At 37.0% G+C, this 19778-nt stretch overlaps 1 protein-coding gene across 1 annotated transcript in view; it reads right to left on the bottom strand.

The window, feature by feature from the left end:
- Positions 1–2201: 2201 nt before the first annotated feature.
- TRHDE (thyrotropin-releasing hormone degrading enzyme) overlaps positions 2202–19778 on the bottom strand; it is a gene marked incomplete at its 3' end in the record, with an annotated part of 81570 nt that continues 63993 nt past the window's right edge. The window contains exons 7-11 of the mRNA XM_010148494.1: positions 18977–19124; positions 16749–16846; positions 16146–16253; positions 2882–3049; positions 2202–2342 (exon numbers count right to left, since the gene is read on the bottom strand). Of these exons, the coding sequence (XP_010146796.1) occupies positions 2202–2342; positions 2882–3049; positions 16146–16253; positions 16749–16846; positions 18977–19124 (663 nt within the window). The remainder of the gene's footprint in view (positions 2343–2881; positions 3050–16145; positions 16254–16748; positions 16847–18976; positions 19125–19778) is intronic.

Genomic DNA, 19778 nt, shown 5'->3' with positions numbered 1-19778 from the left:
ATCATTGGTATTCAATTGAAAATACCATTACCTTACCAAATTAATGTTTCATACAAAGAATTTTAATATTAAATAAAATTAAATCATAAATTATAATTGTAGAAAAGAGATGCCTTGGGACAGAGTTTACTTGAACTATAATTCCGCAAAAAAGCTTGTATTTTAAAAATGTGCTAGTGTGGCAAGCTTAAATCAGAAACCTAATTTTGCATTCTATCATGTCACTGTTTCACTGAACATTAAAGGGCATGGTGTTAGACAAATTCCACCCTCTCAAAGTCTCTCTTGAAAGGTTTTAATCTATGATTACAAAACAAAGTTATTTTTAATATACAAGACATACGTACAGCTTGCATGAACTACTTAATTCCACTGCAATTGATCTTTTGGCAATTGATAGAAACACAACTGGATGTCCCTCTCAGAAAAATGAAACGGCTACAATCCTTTTGGTGGCTCTGACTTGTGGTTGGAGATCAAACTGAATGTAGATAACATAAAGTCAGTGTTGGGCAAACAGACAGATTCTTTGTCATTGTGTCATTAGAAAATGGACAGCAACAGGTTTTTAATGAGGTCTTGATGATTGTTAGGAACTCATACATAACACAGTGTGCATTCCAAGCAAGTGAGATAAATAAAATCCAAATTTTAGGGGAAGTTAAGCTATTTAAAATTAAAACATACACAAAATCTGTCATGTGGCATAGTTTTCTAAATGTTGTCCATTTCTCTACACTGCTTAACCTTGTCCATGTCTACAATCATAGGTGTTAGCAAGGTTGTCAGATGAACGTACTTCCTAAGGCAGGACACAATGTGTTTGTAGCAATACAGATTTTGACAGATTTATGTCTAAACTCTGTATAAATCCCTGGAGGAGCCTAAAAAATTATCTTCTATCCAGAGCATAACTAGCTGCACTGGGTTGCATAACAGTAGTGGGTCTGTCATCCACTTTCTCCGTAAAAGTCCTGTTCCTGGAATAGTCATAGCAGAAGCCAAGGATTCTTAATTTTAAAAATTTTCGTCATTCTTAAAGCTTTTTGGAAATTGCTTTCAAGAAGGACACTCCTGCAATATAAACTCCCAAAACCAATTCCAGCTCAAACCAATTTTCCCAGCTGAACTTCTTCTAAAATGCCACTACAGTATAACGCATTATCCAAAACAACATGAACAACTTTTTGAAGCTTTTGGAAAGTTTCAGTCTCTGAGTTGCCTTGACTCTTCTTTTGATGCCATGAAACATTTAGTAAGCATGTAACTGTATGTATCACGTTGCTTAAATATAGCATCATAAATATACCATTTCAAATATTCTGTGGTCCACTAGATGGCTCCTCACAAGTCCAAATGGAATAGATCTCCAATACTTTTTCTCCCAACACCATGGGAGAGGACTGGTGCAGGGTGTCTGAATTTCTTGGACAACTGCCTTTAAGAAATTGAACCTCATTGGAACTGAGGTCCCTTGCAATCTGTCAGTATCACATGAGCTGCTGTGAAATCTTCCAGACTCTTAGGCTGTCCCTAAAGAACTAACAAAATTTCTCATGAATTGAAGTAATATAAAAATCTTCAGCAAAAAGGATTTTAAAATGTTGACCGGGCTTTTAAGTAGGAGCATGAAGCACTTGTTCAAAGAGAAAGACATGTCTCCTTCTTGTTCATCTACTTTTAATTCAAAATGTTGCTCCTCTATTACTTGAAACTCACCTGAAACAGAGTGGAAGGAAAGGGGATTGCCTGTATTTTTATCCTTTTGAAAATGGAAATGTTTCAAAAAGGGTTTGGTGTTTCTTCCCACAGTTTAAATGATGTTCTTAAAAAGACTTTCTTTTCTATTAGACCTAAAATCAGCAAAATTCCTTTGGGAACTGCTGCTTTTTTATCTGTGTAAAAGTAGAACTGCAGCACCTGACATACAGATAGAATTCATTATTATAAGCTCAGACACAATACAGTAATAGATATATATACAGATGATTGCTAAGAGATAAATATTTCTATGTATGTGTGTGATAGTCATGCATTTATGACTCACATGCATGTATTTCATATTTAGAGACATCTCTATTTATGGATTAAAAGAGAATAGACTAGATTCAGGAGCTTACATGAATACAAACATATAAAATACTTACATGAATTACATCAAAATAAGAAAATGAAAATATATTTAGACATTTTATCTTTACCTAGCATTTAATATTTTCCATTTTTCTCTGAAAAACTTCCAAGCAAGATCCCTTCCATGTGGATTTCGAGCTACGTGGATTATCACATCAATTGCATCCTGATCCAGGACAACTTCTGAGTTGAGAGACAAATTCAAAAGCCTAGTGGGAGAAACAAGGGGAAAAAAATCCTATTTAGTTTCACTAACACATAGTCTAACAACAGCACATGAGAAAACTCTCAGAAGAAAAATGCCAAATGGTTTATTTAAGTATCCAGGTAAGTGCAGTGGTATATTTCCATGATTCCAAAGACCAGACACATTTCAGAATCAGAAAATCTTGATGTAAAAGGATTTCCGTAAAAGCTGAGTGGAATTTTACATGTGCATTTTTATGAAATAAGTAAGATCAGCCTGGTCAATACATTTAAATAAAGGATATGCTAACAAAAAATAATAGCAATTATTATAGGATTTCAAATATTTCCAATTAACACAGGAAAATTTGGAAATGCAAAGACATCGTATGTGTCAATTTTTCTATGCATTAAGGCAGAAACATAAGATAGTTTAACTAGACAGTAAGTCTGTGCTTGAAAAGCAAAGTTCATTCATTTACACCAAAGCTCAAGTGATGATCCATAAATGTTGAAGTGATTATTGGTAATAGTCAGATACAGACATACAATGTTTTTGTACCTGTTGAGCAAGTTTCTGTCATCACTGCAAGTTAAGGCTTCTAATAATATTTTCTTCTCAGACACTGCTGTCGTAGAATGAAATTTCATCCAAATGAACTCCCATACATCTTCATCCATCAGTGAAACTCCTGTACAGTAGACAATGTCTCTCACATTGAGTGGGATTCTACAAAAGAAATCAGTAATACCATTGTGGTAAATAAGCAGCCTCCTGATACTGGAAACAAAGGAGGAACACCACTACTCCAGAATTGAAGTGCAACAGTAATCTTTTTTTTGAAAATTACATTTGCATCTCTTCACTGACACCAAATTCTTCCAGGTCATCCTAATGGATTTTCTAATGATCGCTATTCTTTTCATAATGCTGTCATATTGCCAGGAGACTATAAATTATGATCATCCAGTTCATCAACACATAATGTGCCACATAACCTGCAGGACAGGTAACATAAGGTCTCCAAATTAGCACAGGATCTTATCACTCTGTTGCTGGGCTCTAAGCCAAATCTCTTCTTGTCCTCAGTACCGAGGTTGTGGAACAGGAGCTGATCAGCCAGAAACTCCTCCTTGCTTGTCCTGTAAAGTGCTGCATTTTCATATAGTAACACAGAAGTAAAGAAGGATGTGCTGAGACAATGCTACTTTAAAATGGTGTTTTCCGGAGTGAAGAAAATAGAAAGAACTCTTCATTTTTTCAGCGTATTAATACCAGTACAAAACCAGCTATGCCATAGGATGCTTGTGAACTATGATTACTCTTCAAGTAATATAAACTCAGACTACAGCTAAATGAAAGCTTCTTGAAGCCAAATTTAGTTAGTATAGGATGTGCATATGTACCATTTTCTTCTAAAAAGATCTCAGCTGGGTTTTCAATTTCCTACCCTGCATGTTTTCTATACAAGCATAGAAGCTAAACATTTATAAAAACAGAAACATTTCTGAGCTAAAGTCTATTCCTGCAGATGAAGCTAGACATTTCTCAGAAGAATATGATTCTGTTTTGCAGGAAAGAATCCCCTCTTTTTGTTGGTAAAAATTATACCAAAACACAGTTGTCTAGTTACTAATACCTCAGCTGAAACACCTCTGGAATTTCATATGCAAGACCTCTTTAGAGAATCTAGAAGTACATACAGCTGCTGCCAGTGTCTGTCAAGTAATACAGTGGGACAAAGAATGGTATTATCTATGTAAAATTCGGTATCAAATCTTACATGCCAGAGACAAAAAAGGTTACATCAAAACTTTAATTGTAAGGCTTTCACTAAAGTCTTACACCATAGATGGGGCTATCCCAGTCAAGAACTCCAGAAAACAAACTTTCTTCCACTGATCTGGGTTCTGTGATGACTGTTTCTGTTAAAAAACTTCAGGTGATCTCTGGCCATGTCTGAGTCCATGGAAAATGAAACCAGTGTGGCTTTTCAGCATTTGGAAGTTTTGATTCCTCTTCAGTACTTCAGAAGGAAGTAGTCAAGGTAAGAAAACATATACTGATGACTGTGAATGGCTGCAAACTGTTGTTGCCTCTACTGGGTTTGCTGGTCCCAACAATTATGATGGTTTCTTGAGAAAAAGAATAAAAGGAATATGTATCTAAATTAAGACAAAACTGGGAAAAGTGCACTCTTCCTCCTATTGGCTGAAGAATTTTGGGGCACTAATGCCTCCTGCTTTTTCGTTATGCTTTTTCTGAGTAGTACGAAGTCCTGAGGTTGAGGCTTTATTCATGTTCTCTGGCAAGTGTAGCCATCAGCTCAGAGGGCATATCTGCAGGTTTAGATGCAGTCAGTCACATGAATTTTGCTCCTGCTGAGATGACACGGCTTAGGACAGTGCTGCTTCTTGGAGATTTTTTCACAGAGTCCAATGCTAACAGAACCACAAAGGGCTGCCTTAACTAGTGCCGAGGTGTTTTGCATTTAATACAGACAAACCCAGACATTTACTCAGGATTAAACTCTCCAAAGCAAGACTGAAAGGGTAGGCAAGAGAAATTTAATCCATTTTAAAGTTGCTAGGAATATGAAACTTTTAACTATGTGCAGCACACACCAGCAATATTGCCTTCTAAAGCAAAATCAGAGGTACAGTGTCCTGTCTTGTTGCTACAAGAAGTCCCAAGGCAATTGACTTCAGGGTCTTGGATGACTGGTTAAGCAATCAAGAGCACAAGCAGCATTCTCCTCTATCCTTCCAGTTTTGATTCTCAAAAACTGAGTTAGTATTAGTAAAATGTGAGTTTGGTTGACATTTACAGAATTATCCATGTGCTAGGTGCTGAATTTCCATTTCACTGTAATGGGATTTGTACTTCTTACATGAAAGTCTGTCATTAAGACCTTGTTGCAATATTTCAAACATTAATGAATATCAACAGTTTATTTTTCTCCCATTTAACCTTTCTTTCTAAAATTGCATGCAAACGAAACCGCATATATTTGAGTCTATTACAGAAAATTAAGACTACATATTTAAACACATGAAATCAAGATATACTAAAATTAACGCAGCAGATTATTTAGGCTCTGCCTTTGTGTTGGTTTAAATTAACTCAGAATGAGGATTAAAGTTTTCAAAATAACTGCAAGTCTCAAAACTGTAAGAGAAATTACAGTAACATAAATATGCAGCCATATACACATACACTGCATAGAACATGAAAGTGATATTAATTATTATTGTCTTGATTTTCTGATACACTAGGTTATTTGTCCTTAAAGCACAACTTCCTTACCAGTTATGTCTTTTTTTTGCTTTTAATTTGGGATTTAATACACTGACAGCAGCCATAAGAACATATGCTAAACTAAAAGGACTAAGGGATGCTAACCTGACCATGGGACCAAACAACCCATGATATGACATCTGAATATGAAGAGCAACTGAACCCAGTCAAGCCTTATTTCAGTGAAGGAAGTACTTTGTATCCTGACACACAATCATATTTTTAGAAGCACACGTGGTTCTGTCTGAGTGCTGCCAGCAAACTATTATCTTTGGTTTACTGCAAGAAATGCGACTCAACCAACAGATACTCTGAGGAGCTATAAGGCACCGGGAAAAGGTAATTCCTTTTTGGTTGATTCCCCCATTAATTCAGGTAGGAACTGTGGGCTGGAAGGACTGCCACTCTGTGTCTGGCTACTACAGTCAGCAGCAGAGGTACCTAAAAGTGGATGTCTAACTTCAGAAAGGTCAGCATTCCTCACTTGGGAGGTTTTCATTTTTGAAATTTACAGTAAACCATACAAATTCAATGGGCCTTCCCAGCTACTCACATGGACATTAACCCACAAGGTTAATGTCTTTTTGCATTCTAAGTGCCAAGACTAGTGATTTCAGTGGTGGTGAAGTCAGTAACCGCAGGATTATTTGCATGCTCTGGGAAGGAAGGAGGACATAAGACAAGTGATCGGCATTGATCCCATAACCGTAGCCTAGATGTCATCATGTTTCTTGCTAAGAAAAGTCTATTGCCACCAAATTAGTAATTGTATACTTTCAGTGCTGCAGCAGATCTACTCAGTATCATCCAACCCTTGGTTCCAAGGAAGGTTTTAGGTCTCTATAAGCTAAGTCATTAGGACAAGGTGAAAAAAAACAGCCCCTACCAAGACATCAAAACAAACAAAAAAAATACTGATTTTAAAAGGCTTAGCTTCAGAAACTACAAAACTTACAGCTACGAAAACCTACAAATTACTCCTGTGAGAGGCTTGTAATCAGGACTGTAGACAGGGGAGTTCTTGTGGAAATGAAAATTGTTTATGAAAATGTGAATATCCCCAAAGTAATTTCTCTTTAACTATTGCCTCAACAGAGAGCCCTCTAATTGAATTTTCTCCATTTGTGGGGATTTTTGCTTTCTCTCTCCTCCAGTCATTATGGGCCTGTATTTCATCATTATCTAAACATATGTAATCTCCCCAGTCTACAGATTTTTTAGTTTTATAGCTTAATGGAAAATGTTGTTCTAAAATTGCAGTTCCAAGGCACTAGATCAGCATGTGGAATGTTTGCCCCTTGTATTAATGTAATCAAGTGGATAAAACTACCACTGTTTCAGTACTGCCTAGGTAGTAACACTGCAGAACGTTATCCCTTTCTTACATTAAACCTCATCTGGGCCTACAAGGCTGCTCTCATTTTTAAAGGGCTAATATGATTGATGGATACTTCAGAAGAATAAAGATAACAATTAACTTTTGAAAGCATCACTTTAAAAATGGCTTTTATTTGAAAACTGATCCAATTTACTTAACTTTATTTTTCTTGCTTAAGAAATATGATGGTGAGAATGAAATATGTAGCTAGCAGAGCTCTTGTTTAAAAATTAAACACTTTGGGAAAAAAGTTAAAAATTAAACAGTTAGAAAAAATTAATTAAAATCGTGCTGTGCCTTTACAGGGATTTTTTTTTTTCAAGAGCGAATGATAAAGCTCTACAATGAGCTAAGAATAATCTTCTAAGTTATAATTAATTGGTACATACTCGCTCCTATTTAAATACGTTCTAACAATTGGAGATACACTTATAAAATTGGACCATAATTATTTATCTTCTGGGCAAATTGTGTTCTAATTTTTTAAAATGTAATTGCACATAGTTTAGACAGTTCTTTGATTAAGTGACGAATTTCAATACTATTTAGGGTACTATTTGACAAAGAAATTAATCAGAAACATTATTCTTTATTTTTGCAACTATTTAACATTTAACTTAAGCCTATTTTTCTTGATGACTATATTTATAGTCTTGTTTAATAGGTTACAAGGCTCAGATAAGAAATAAACCCGAAGCATTGGTACTTTGTTGGCAGATCTGTAATACAGATTCTGTTATAAGGAGCAGCACCACACAAGGTTCATTTTTTAAGACGGCAGTCCCAAAGCTTATACTCCCATTCTCTATTACAAACTCCAGGAGCCATGCTGCTGGCACCAATGTGCACACAGAGGAGGGGAGCATCCTTTGCCACAGCATATACCCAGTCTGAGGAAAAAGGGCAGAATTTCCCCTTGAAAATTGAGGCACAGAGCTGCGATGGACTTGACATTCAGGTGCCTGGCACGCATTGATTTCAGGGGATATTAATTGAGGATGTGGCTACTCAGGGTGTCAGTGGCAAAGATTTTAACGACTGAGTGGTGAGTTAAGCATTTCTTTGTGAAAATAATCTCTCAATAGATATGCCTTGTTTTGTCCTTTTTGGACAGCATTTGTAACAAAAATATGGTCCTCTCTGTTCAATTGTTCTGCAGAGTTTGGAGAGGTCATTCCCTAAGAGAAAATTGGAGACAAATCTATTTAACTTCTGGGGATTTTAAGTTAATTACTGCTAATATATAATTGCTATACATATGGTCATTTTATTGTGATGACAAACTTAATTCAGAAAGTAAAAATTCTACCTGAACCAGCTGCCCCATAAAGCCCAGTTTTGTCTTTTATAAGATGAAATCCTCTCTCTTTTCAGACACACTCCCCAGATGGTCTTTCAGAGCACTAAGTCCTTGATTAACTCATGCACTCAACAGTGTTTTCTTCCTCCTTAAACAGTTTTATTGACTTGAGTGCAAGATTCTACTCAAATGTTGTAACAACCTATTAATTAGTTAAATCACTTCAGCAACATTGGCTGACTTTTGCTGGCAAAGCTCCAATAACATTTCAAAATGCATGAATAGCTATGCCTGAATTTTTTCAGTAATTAAAATTTCTAGGGGTTGAGAACACAGAAGAAGGGATCATTTTATTGTTTTACATTTATCAGACATTCATGTGTGAAAAAAGCGAAAATAACACTCATTTTTTCATGTTTGCTGCTAATGATTTCCAAAAATAGCTGGTGGGCATCAAACTGAAAAAAGCTAGCACCTCTTCCAAGCAACTAACAAAAATAATTAACCTGTTGGCCACATTCCCACAAATACTTATGTAGGTGGTTAAACTTAAGTACATTTATAAGTTATTGCAAGACCGTAGCACTAGTGTGCCCATGTGAAACAAAGCAACAAAATTATGTATCTCAGTCATTAGAGAGAGAAATAAGGGAGGAGGAAAAGTAAAATAAAAAATGCTTTGTTTGGAAAAACATTTGATTTTCTATCACCCAAGCCAGACTTCATTGAAATTATCTCAATTAATGACTGGTAATTTGTTATTTACCACTCCCACAGATCTATGGATAGTGTCATTTATAGACATGTACAGTCTCCTGTACACTCTGGCAGTGCAATTTGTTTTTCTGGTGGCATTTCCATTGAGTAGTTAAATCCAAGTAAGTACACACTGCCAATTTAGGCAGGTGGATGGACATGAGTCCATTGCTCCTTGCAGCATAAATACAAATTCTGCACAAACAGATATAGAGATTCCGTACTCTCAAATCAGGCTTGTTGGTTATCACTGCCTGTGTTCAAATTACATGGTGGAAGTCATCTTACTTCATTACTTACACCTTTTATAAGACTGATAAAGAATTAACTAGTTTCCTAACAGTCACAGCAATGGGACAGAAGTCTTCGAAATGCCAAAGAGGAGTCACTGGAAAATCGCATATCCACATTATTACATTTAAAAAGATTAAATGAGTTAATTGAGTACTAGGATGCAATCATCCAAAATACTGGTTTCATTTTTTAGTAACAAAAAGTGATTGGTTCATCCACAGTGCAAAATGACACACAGATGTGTTCTGACTTGAAACTCACAGACTGAACAGGAAAATTCATCATGTATTCTCTTTTTAGAGATCTCTGGCCCCATCTCATGACTCCAAGACTTCTGAGAACAACCTGGATGATTAGGGACCTGAACAGATTCAAAATATCTGGATTTGCATTCAGGATCCTTTGGTAGTCTGTACTTCTCATCATTCACAAAGACAGACGAATGCATACTTCATTAACCCATGGGCTACAGAATGGATGCTGACTCCAGTCTAATTCAGTGAAGCAGCCCGCATTCCACTGCAAACATCATCTATTCATATATGCATTATTTCCTTAAAAAAGAAAAAAACAACACCCGTGCCTTCCAATCTTTTGTGTTAGAAAGTGTACACTGAAAATACACTCAGGATTGCAAAAGAAAAAAACATTAGAAACAAGCTAAGTACTGAACATCAGCTCTACTTATCAAATAGCATAGTAAGCTTAGCTCTGTTGATCAAAGATTAGCAGATTGTTACCAACCATGAGGTCAACATAGCAGGTGCAAGGACAAGAGACACCAAATTTGTAGACATCAGAATGCAACTCTCACTTTATACAAATTTGATGTGGTAGAATATTGGATTTCCCTTTTTTTTTTCTAATTGATGATATCTGCAAGGCAATATTCCAAGTCAAACAAAAGAACAGCATCACCACAGCTCTACTAACAGAACCAGAACACAAGCACTCCCTTTTTCTGCTGAAGGCAAAATCAGCTGTCTCAGTTCAAAGCAGCTCTCTCCATGTTCACATGTTCTGTCTAACTTTGCCTCAAGCAAGCATACATCCACAGTCCACCTTGCCAGGAAAAATATGTACATGGCAACCTGTAGCTGATGGATGCCAGCAGCAGCTGGAAGAAAATCACGCCTGCATCCACAGAGAGATTCGCAAAAACATGTTCATGTGTACGGGTAAGTTATGCTTTGAGCCATCATAGTGTGTATTCACGTTACCTGTTCTTATGATATCTCCTGTTAGTTTACTGATTGCAGCTCTACACACAATACAAGTTCATTCAGTCTATCCAAGGCAGAAAGACTGAAAATGCTAATCCTCTTAGAAACATGTTTTTCTTTCAGAATAGACAGCCAGTGAAGGTTAAAGGGGTTAACAAGGCTGCTTCTCAAGCTCAGGCAAGCACTGTATGGTAATTTTGTTAATTTTTAAGGCTGAACCACAATGCTGTTATATCTAAGGAGTGTGAATAATGTATTTCTTCACACATGAAAGGGCTTCACAGGGATGATCTCAGTTAAATGAAGGTAGAAGCAAACATCTAAATTTTCAGCCGACAGTAGCTTCTCTTGTACAGCATTCTACCGTGGACTGAATCCCAGTAACCTCACATTCTCAAACTACGAGAGAAACTTCAATGTGTTTATATGTTTTCTACTAGATTTGTATTCTTCTGAACATCAACATGGAAGACTCAAGGCTTTACATTGCTCCAATACAGGAGTGGCATATATCCAAACTTAACAGAGAGAAAATGTTTGCCTTTATATTAACTCTCATGTCAGAAGTCCATGCAGAGTTTCAAGCAAAATGTGCTGGAGCCATCAGCCATTTTAAAAGAGCAAAATGGTTTAAATGGTGATTTGAAAAGACAATAAGCCATACCTGGAAGTCTGATCTCAGATTTTCAGCTGAAAGAAATCACGTATTTTTTAACAACTGCAAGGATTAAAATATTGGTATTACTAGACCAATACAACCAGATGTCTCCTTTATAGCCTCTTCTATATGTGATGCTATGTGCTTTGTTTGCTAGCCTGTAAAGCCAAACTTCTTTTTTAGAGTTATGTTCCTTGATTTAGCATCATGTTTTGCCCTATGAAAGTGGTGGTGAGCGATATCACCTAAAGCCTTTCTTTGCATACTAAGCAATCCTGCTATTTCAGGTACTCAAGCCTCCCTCCTTTGGCTAAATGCTCTCATCTTTAGGCTGGAGAGCTATATTATTTCTCTTGCTAATGAAGTAAATCCCAGCGGTTGAGATTCAATTAGAGGAGGAAAGAGTATTGTAGTGTCTTAGTCCTGTCCCAAACACCTCACAGGAAAGTGGTCAGGATGGTCTGGATGGGGCAGATGAAGCACTGAGGTACTAAACTGAAGCTCTACCACAATCTCAGAACTACTGTTTGAAAGGGGGTTGAGGAGCAGCTCCTCTGCCAGCTGTGTTTGAAAATAAAAAGAGCCGACCTTTTCCTGCTTTAGGGACCCTATTGAAAGGCATCTTTTGGAAGGACACCCAACTCTGTGATTTCCATTTACATATCCATTTGATATAGGTATCTTTCTATCAGTAGAACTGAACCCTAAGAGGGCCCACCTTCTCTTCAGGCTCATGTTAAGAGGCTCTTTGCTCAGCGTAGTGGCTGCCACCAACCTCATTTAGAGGTTCCCAACTCCCCTTGCAGGAAGCCTAAGTCCAAGCATCTGATTCTGCCCTGTGCCACTAAGTGACACCTAAGCCACTTTAGGGATTCAAGCCTTCAGGCCTCTCAGCTAACTTTCACTTTCACACATGGAGGCAGATCACATATGTGGGTTTTTTACTAACTCCATAAGAAAATCTGCAGTTGGAAACCTAATACTTTTTTTTGAATAGTGACAGAAACACAGAAAGGACCTCTGGCTTTGTGCTGTGAATGACCATTATTTTACTTGGTGAACAGTGGCAAATTATTTGCACAGTAAAGAACATGTAATTACAAAGTACAAACAGTAACTGATTATTATGATTATTTCAATCCCCTACAGTGAAGAGTAGAAGGTAATTAATTTCTGGACCTACCACACTAAATATAATGACTAGAAACCACAGCAACTGTAGGCATATGCTGGTAAAACAGAGCTAGATATTACTGTATTTGTTTATTACCCAACACTTTATCCATAATTGAATGATACAAGTAAAACAGAAGAAAACATTTCAAAAGAACTTCTAAAAAGCCATACATTAAAAATATGGCTAGAAAGTTATGAATTTTAGCATTCCTACAGTCTTATTAATTTTACGTTCTCTGTTATGCTTATTCGAACCTTGACTGCTGTAACTGCCAGGGAATCAAAAACCTCCTTTACATGATTTACTGCCTGTGCATTAATGTGATATTTAATACCAGATATTAATTTAATACTACCCTACTTTTGTATTTATTAGAATCTTGGGACACAAGCCTAATTCCCTAGTCTCACTTTGGGGTCTACTGCTTTGAAGAATTTGTGTTCCTTCCAACATGCACTCCTTGTGAATTAGCTCATGGTATGAAACACCTCATCTTCCAGAGTAAGGTTTTTGGGAGTGAACAGGTAGAAAGGTTGCAAATTAGCTTTTATTTTACTCTCATAGTCAAACTGAAATTATACTTGAATATAAAAATGTCTCTGAGCTCTCTGGAACTCTACCTTTGTGCTCTGGCTGTGCAAACCCACCAAGATCAGGCTTTCTGTCATGCAATGTTTTTGTTCTGTTTCAGAAGAAGGAAGGGCATCTATGAGAACTTTTAGAGTAGTTTTCAGCAGATAAAACTTTACTCATTGTTGATGGAACAGGCAAGAATACATATAGTTTCTGTAACCGTCACCCACCTTCCCCACCAGGCATTGTCAGAGAGGTCTGGAGAAAGATGAGCAGCACCAGTTTCCCCTTCTTTGTGAGGAAACAAACTCTGAGGAATTCCCACAGATTCTGATGTGGCTGTTTGCAGAAAATTCACAACAGCTGTTAAGGGCACCAAACTGAGCAAAACACTTGACTGACAAGAAAGAATACAAAATGGCACCTGTTGGATGTGCTCTCTGCATGTAACTTGTAGTTACCTGCTTGCCCTTCGCACTTGAGCTAGCTATTGTCAATGAATCATCGAATCACAGACTGGTTTGGGTTGGAAGGGACCTGAAAGACCATCTAGCTCCAACCCCCCTGCCGTGGGCAGGGACAACTTCCCCTAGACCAGGGTGCTCAAAGCCTACTCAAAGCCTCATCCAGCCTGGCCTTGAACACTTCCAGCGATGGGGCATCCAAAGTTTCTCTGGGCAACCTGTTCCAGTGCCTCACCACCCTCTCTGGGAAGAACTTCTTCCTGACATCCAATCTAGATCTCCACACTTTCAATTTTACCCCTTGTCCTGTCACTACAGGCCCTTGTAAAAAGTCGCCCCCAGCTTCACTTGTAGACCCCATTGAGGCACTGGAGTGCTAAAGGAGGTGACTCAAACACCATATTAATTAAATACGTCTTGTAGAATCATCGTCATTTTCTTGGTGGAAAAGCAGGAAAACAGCCCCTGCTTTTATTTTCAGGTTTCAGTCTGAGTTGGTTGAAACAGAACAAAGGAGATATAGGGTACCTCTGATGCAGCAGGGATCTGAACATTCCAGAGAGAACATTGACAGAACCCTACAAATGTTGTTACTGTGACACACAAGCTCATTTTATGTCTATTGAGCTATTACTAGTAGCCTTTGCAATGTCTTTTCAATGCAAGTAGATATGAAATGAGTCTGCTCATGTGTTAGTTACATTCAGTACGTGAGACTGCTGTGAGAATAGCAACTGGTAAATTCTGGGGTGGGGAACTGAACAAATCCTATTATCTTAGGACAGAAATAAAAACATGTCTCTATCTTCTTTGCAAGTTGTACCCCTGTTTATCAGCTGACTGTCAATCTGTATTCTGTAATTACATTATTTGTTGCAGCTATTTTTCACAACTGTGCAGTTCCTTTGAAGAAAGGCACTGCTTTAACTTAGCAGCTATTCTCTCCCTCTGCCCTGCTGTGATGTTTTTATCATAATACTCGTCATATGCTGGCAGCCACAATCTTGTGCTCCCAAGAACGGCCCCATAGAAAGGCTAAGATGAATCTTCAGATGGCTCCTTAAATTTATTCCTTTCCTCTCTTGCTATTGTTAGTAAAGCAATAAATAGGCAGGGAGAGGATGGATATGTTGTTGGTTTGTTTTTCTGATGCCTCATTCTTCAGTCCTATTGGAAAGGATGAAGACACAGGGTAGGAGAAAGCTTTGCAGGGTGACAGCTTTTTAACACTGAATTATCTACTGCTGCGTATGCTAATAGATAGTGCTAGGTTTGATTAACTAATTTTGCAAATGAATATCTAAGTAAATTACTTTGCAGATTGTTTCCAATGATTCTTTCTCTTTAATCTCCTCTTTGAATAGTTTCATACTGATTGTTGCTGCTGACTGTAAGAATCATGTAAAACCCTGGGGCATATATTTCATAGTAAATATATCTGCTACCATCTTATGCAAGAAAACCCTCCCCTCTCACACACATCTTTAAATTTAAATGTATATGATCATAGTTTCACAATAATTTTTTTCAGAAGTTTCAAAGTCATATAAGAATGCAATTTCCATTCATGCTCAGTTCAAGGCTGGTTTTAAAAGACACTCAGGTATTTATGTAACTGACTATACCATTAAAGGATTTTCAAAGATTACAAAGAGAGACAGACTTAATTTAATTGCAAATAAACACCTGATTGGCCTAAGATGTCTTCGAAAAATCCTGCATGCCTACATGTCTATAAAGATCTGATCTTATTGCAGAGCTAACACAAGATTGGGACTAAAAATTTAAGACTTTTTCTCTTCTATTTTTCTTTGTTAACTGAAAGTAAAATATTTTCCTTTAAACCGAACTATAATCTGATGCACTTACGCAAATACTTTTACACCCATTCCACATAATCAGAAAATCCATCATTCTTTCTCAAGAAGTCGTGGTCTTAACCTATGCTCTGTACTTATCTCACTGTCCATATATCACTACATACTTAAATACTTGTATTTTCAGTAATTTTATTTTTCTTAGATGCTTGCATTTAAAAGTTAAACTTCATACACCATCCACAGCCATGTTCCCTTGTCTCAGCTGCATAAACCTGTGTCTGGACAGCCTAACATATTTGCTGTCAAACCACTACAGTGCTCCTAATGCTCAACACATCAGCTATCATATTATCCCCTATCTGAAACCATATATGAGCTTTTCCATGTATTTTGAATCATATTTAATTACCAAGTCTTCACTCTTAAGTACTTCATAACATTTCCCTCAAATGTATTGTTTTGTCTCCCTTCTTACTTCTTTGTCCTTCTGCCTCTAACCTCTCTCACTTCTTTTATCACTTAGCACCTTCTGCTCTCTTGCCCCAACACAGGCTCTATGTTCATCTGCCAGTGCGATGTTCACTCATCTTTCTTCCTTTAAACCCATCTTCTTGCCTTCTAGCATTAATTATCTGACAGCAATTTAATAAGAGTAGGCAGAGACGACATGAGTGTCCCCTCCACCCACTCATACATGCAAAGCCAAATAATCCATTCTGAAACCCCACAGACATTTCTAAATAACACCCAGCGACCTCTGCTTCCTCCTATTGCACCCTGCAGAACAGGGCAGCGCAGGTGGTGGCAGGCAGGAGAGGAAGAGCATGCCAGCTATATTGCCTCTGAGTAGGAGAAACGGGAAATACTCATTCTGGTTCCACTTACCGGTTCCTATTGCTAGAAATCCAGTCCGAGATTAATGTTGCAGCCTGCTGGTGACAGTGTTTGTTACCGAAGCTGCAGGCCAACATGATGACTTCCCGACGCAACTCTCTGTCCAAATTAAAAAAAAATAAGGCAGCTGAGTTAATTAATTCGTTTTGATGTTTACAAAAAGGTATTTCTTAGAACAGCGGCACCAACTGATAGTTGGGCAACATATCAAAGATAACCCAGCTATACAAATCTCAGTGTCAATTTAATGCCTACAGCTGCTGCAACAACTAAAGAAAGGTCATGGACCAAAACCAGCCCCGTTTACACTTATGCACTCTTCCTGGTCTCTGTGGTCACATGAGTCCAAGTTCTTAAACATCCATTGCAGTCAAATACTAAATTAAGGCTTAGGAAATCATGTTCTCCCAACTCAGGAAAGAGGAATTAAGCTCACAGCATCTTGCTGCTTTCTCTCTAACCCAGAAAGGAAAAACAGAAGAATGACAGAGCTAGGAAAGTATGACATGCTGAAGATGACACCAAATTTTAGGACAGTGCATTATTACAGCTATATCCCACAAACAAACGATAAAGAAGAAATAATAACAGTACTCATGTTGGTATGATGCTTGAACAAGTGATTTGTTTAAATTATTTGTTGGCCATCCAAGCTTGAGATACATTGATGCAACTTGTCTTAAAATATACTCCTGAGGGGAAAAAGAAAAGCATATTTAATGTTAACATTTATTTTTTATTTGAAATTGAAATACTACTGGTTATTGAGTTTTTACGTCTCTTTTCACCCTCAAAAAATGTCTGACTTTACAAAGATTTTGATTTACATTTATCAACTTAACATGTCCACTTATAATCCTCCTTCACTGCTGTACTGAGAAGTTGCGTGTAGAACAGCTATTTGATTAGATAAGCACCATCAATTTAAAAAGTTTCTTACATGCTATTTGTAACTTGCAATATTAAATTAATATTCTTACATGCTATTTGTAACTGGCTGAAAAGTTGCAAGAGTGTCAACAGCTTAATTTCTGCTCTATGGCCAATCTCAACTATCCTGTGCATGTTCACTTTTAAAAGAATATTATTTTAATATTCATAGCCATGGCAAAAATGTTATGTAAGTACAGTTAATTGACTTCAGAATACTGAACAATGCGGCTGCAAATGAACTTTGTACGCTTAATGACACTATGCTTTAAGTTTAGGTTCTTGGCGGGCTTAAAGAACAAAACAAGCCCAAGATCTAGTTTAGTTACTTTTACTTTTTACAAAGGAGACATATTTACATATTCTGACCAGTTGTTAAGAAAACCACTGGCATTGTATTCAGTGTAATCTTTTGGCAGTGGAATTCATCAATTTGAAAAAGAGAACTGAGATAATAAGAACTCCATAGGAGAGCATATTTTATTATTGTGGATGCACAGGCATGTATATATGATGTCAACACAAAAGGAGATTCACAGTGCAGTTTTCTCTAGTAGATATGTTATTCTGTGACTAAAAAGACTTTTTATTTCCTCTGCTACAGCTCTGCTTTCAAAGCTCTCATCAGTAGTGATAAAACATAACCCAGCCGTGAATTTTACTAGTTTTATTTATTAAAATTGTGTTTTCTTTACATATCTATGTTTAAAACTGAAATAGCAATGGCAGACTCATAAGAATTTTTCTGTGCAGTTAACAAGAGACTAAATATGCAAATTATTTCAAAATCATTTTATATTATGGCTCTGGTTGGCACGTAGGCCTACATTATAGGTTCATGAAGAATTTTAATGTGTCTTTATTAATCTGTAGCATATGTTCTACAACAATAATTTTCCATGTCAGCAGACAGTTCTGTTTACATTTGTACATATACATGTATGTACTTATAAATACATACATACAGCCACTTCTAGCTTCCTGCTCTCTGAGCATGTGTGTCTGTGGACACAAACACACAAGCAAATATATGTTTAGAAACAAAAAAACAAACAAACAAAAAACCCCACACTTTTAAGCATTTCAGGCTTTAGACAGCTCCTTCATTTGATGGTTTTAAAAAACTATAAAAAGTTACAGTATGGTGGCTATTGAAAATACACAGACTACACAAAATTCATAGTGAATAAAAAAACCAAGTTCATAAATGTCACTGGCTGCAATCAAATCTGTGGTACTTCATTAAACATGCTTCAGCGTAGCTAGGGCTTTTTTTTTATTTCAGGTAAAATGTTAAAATGTTTGTCATGTCTATCTTAATTATCTACTGCTAGCTGTTACTGCTGTCCCTTCGGACTCAATTATGAATGGGCTTTTGATTCAATGGTGATCTAATCCTTGTTAATTAAGGTAACTACATTGAATTCACCATGGCTGTTTGGATGAAATAATGACTACAAATCTTTACTTCAGTTGTATGCATCCTGTTCAGTTGTGCCTGCATTTGGTGTCCTTGCTGAGCTTGGGCATCAATCTAAACATCGCCGTGGGGGTCCTCAAAAGAGAAAATCTGGAAATAGATTACTTTGGCTCTTTTAAGTGAAATACTTTATTTGCCATAATATTTTATAGGAGGGATAATTACCTTTCCTTCTACTAATCACATGCCTCAAACAACAGTTATCACTGTTCAAATGCAAATGAACCAAAGCCTGACAATTGTTATGTTTAAATAAAGAATAATAAGGAAGAGAGCTAATATCCCTAGTCATTTACAGTATCCGACTGGGGAATAGATCCACTTTTGGCAATGAAAGGAGACAGAGCAAGATGAGGGAGGGAGGGAGGAAGGGAGGAGGAAGGAAGGAAGGAAGGGGCTGACTCTCTCTTACATTGAAGATGTTGTAGTTTTCCGTGCGGTCCAGCAATTTGTCTAGAGGATAAAGAGCTCGGCTGGCAGCATGCCAAGGTAGAAAATCCTTCTCCTCTGAAAGGTATCTGATAACCTCCAAAGGAATATTCTGAGGCAAATAACCAGCCCTGCACAATAAAAAAAAAAAAAAAAGTTAGAATTTAATTGTAAATGATGAGGTAAAAATGTCTTATCTTTTTCCTAAATGAAATTAAAAGGCAGAAAAACACAAAATGACATAGTCATCCTTACAAAGCCAGCAACTCTCACCTTCTCCCAATACATGCGCAAGCATTCTTACTGGATGAAGGCAGGCCTAAACATGCATGAAAAAAACCTAGACAAGCTATCCCTACCTTATATGGATTCCTGTGGCTATAAAAGATGTGAACAATGAAGTAACTAACTTTAAAGGAAAAAAAAAAAAAAGGAAAGTGTTGCTTTGCTGATTTGTAAGACAGAAAGCTGTCTGCATAAAATCAACAACCCAGGGCATTTTGCTTCAGAGAACATTTCTACTGGCCATGGGCTGTTGGGAAGAACTAGTGATGAAGAAGCATCTTTAGCTTCAACGTTGTCCTCCCCACTCCTTTGTCTGTCCTTTAGAGCTGCCTTGTCTTCTATCCACCTTAACCCATTTTGGGACAATCTATTTTACTAAACTGAAGTGGCTTCCAGTGAAGTCACTTTAAGGACGTTTCAGCACTTTCCAAATAAACTATGTTTTTTTCAGGTGTTTATAAATCAATCAGCTAGAATTTTGCCCCATTCTTCTGCAGTCA

This window comes from Eurypyga helias, unplaced genomic scaffold (assembly GCF_000690775.1).
Source record: "Eurypyga helias isolate BGI_N326 unplaced genomic scaffold, ASM69077v1 scaffold12103, whole genome shotgun sequence".
Taxonomy (NCBI): Eukaryota; Metazoa; Chordata; class Aves; order Eurypygiformes; family Eurypygidae; genus Eurypyga; species Eurypyga helias.
The sequence above is the reverse complement of the archived record's forward strand: the minus strand, read 5'-3'. Positions and strand labels throughout refer to the sequence as shown.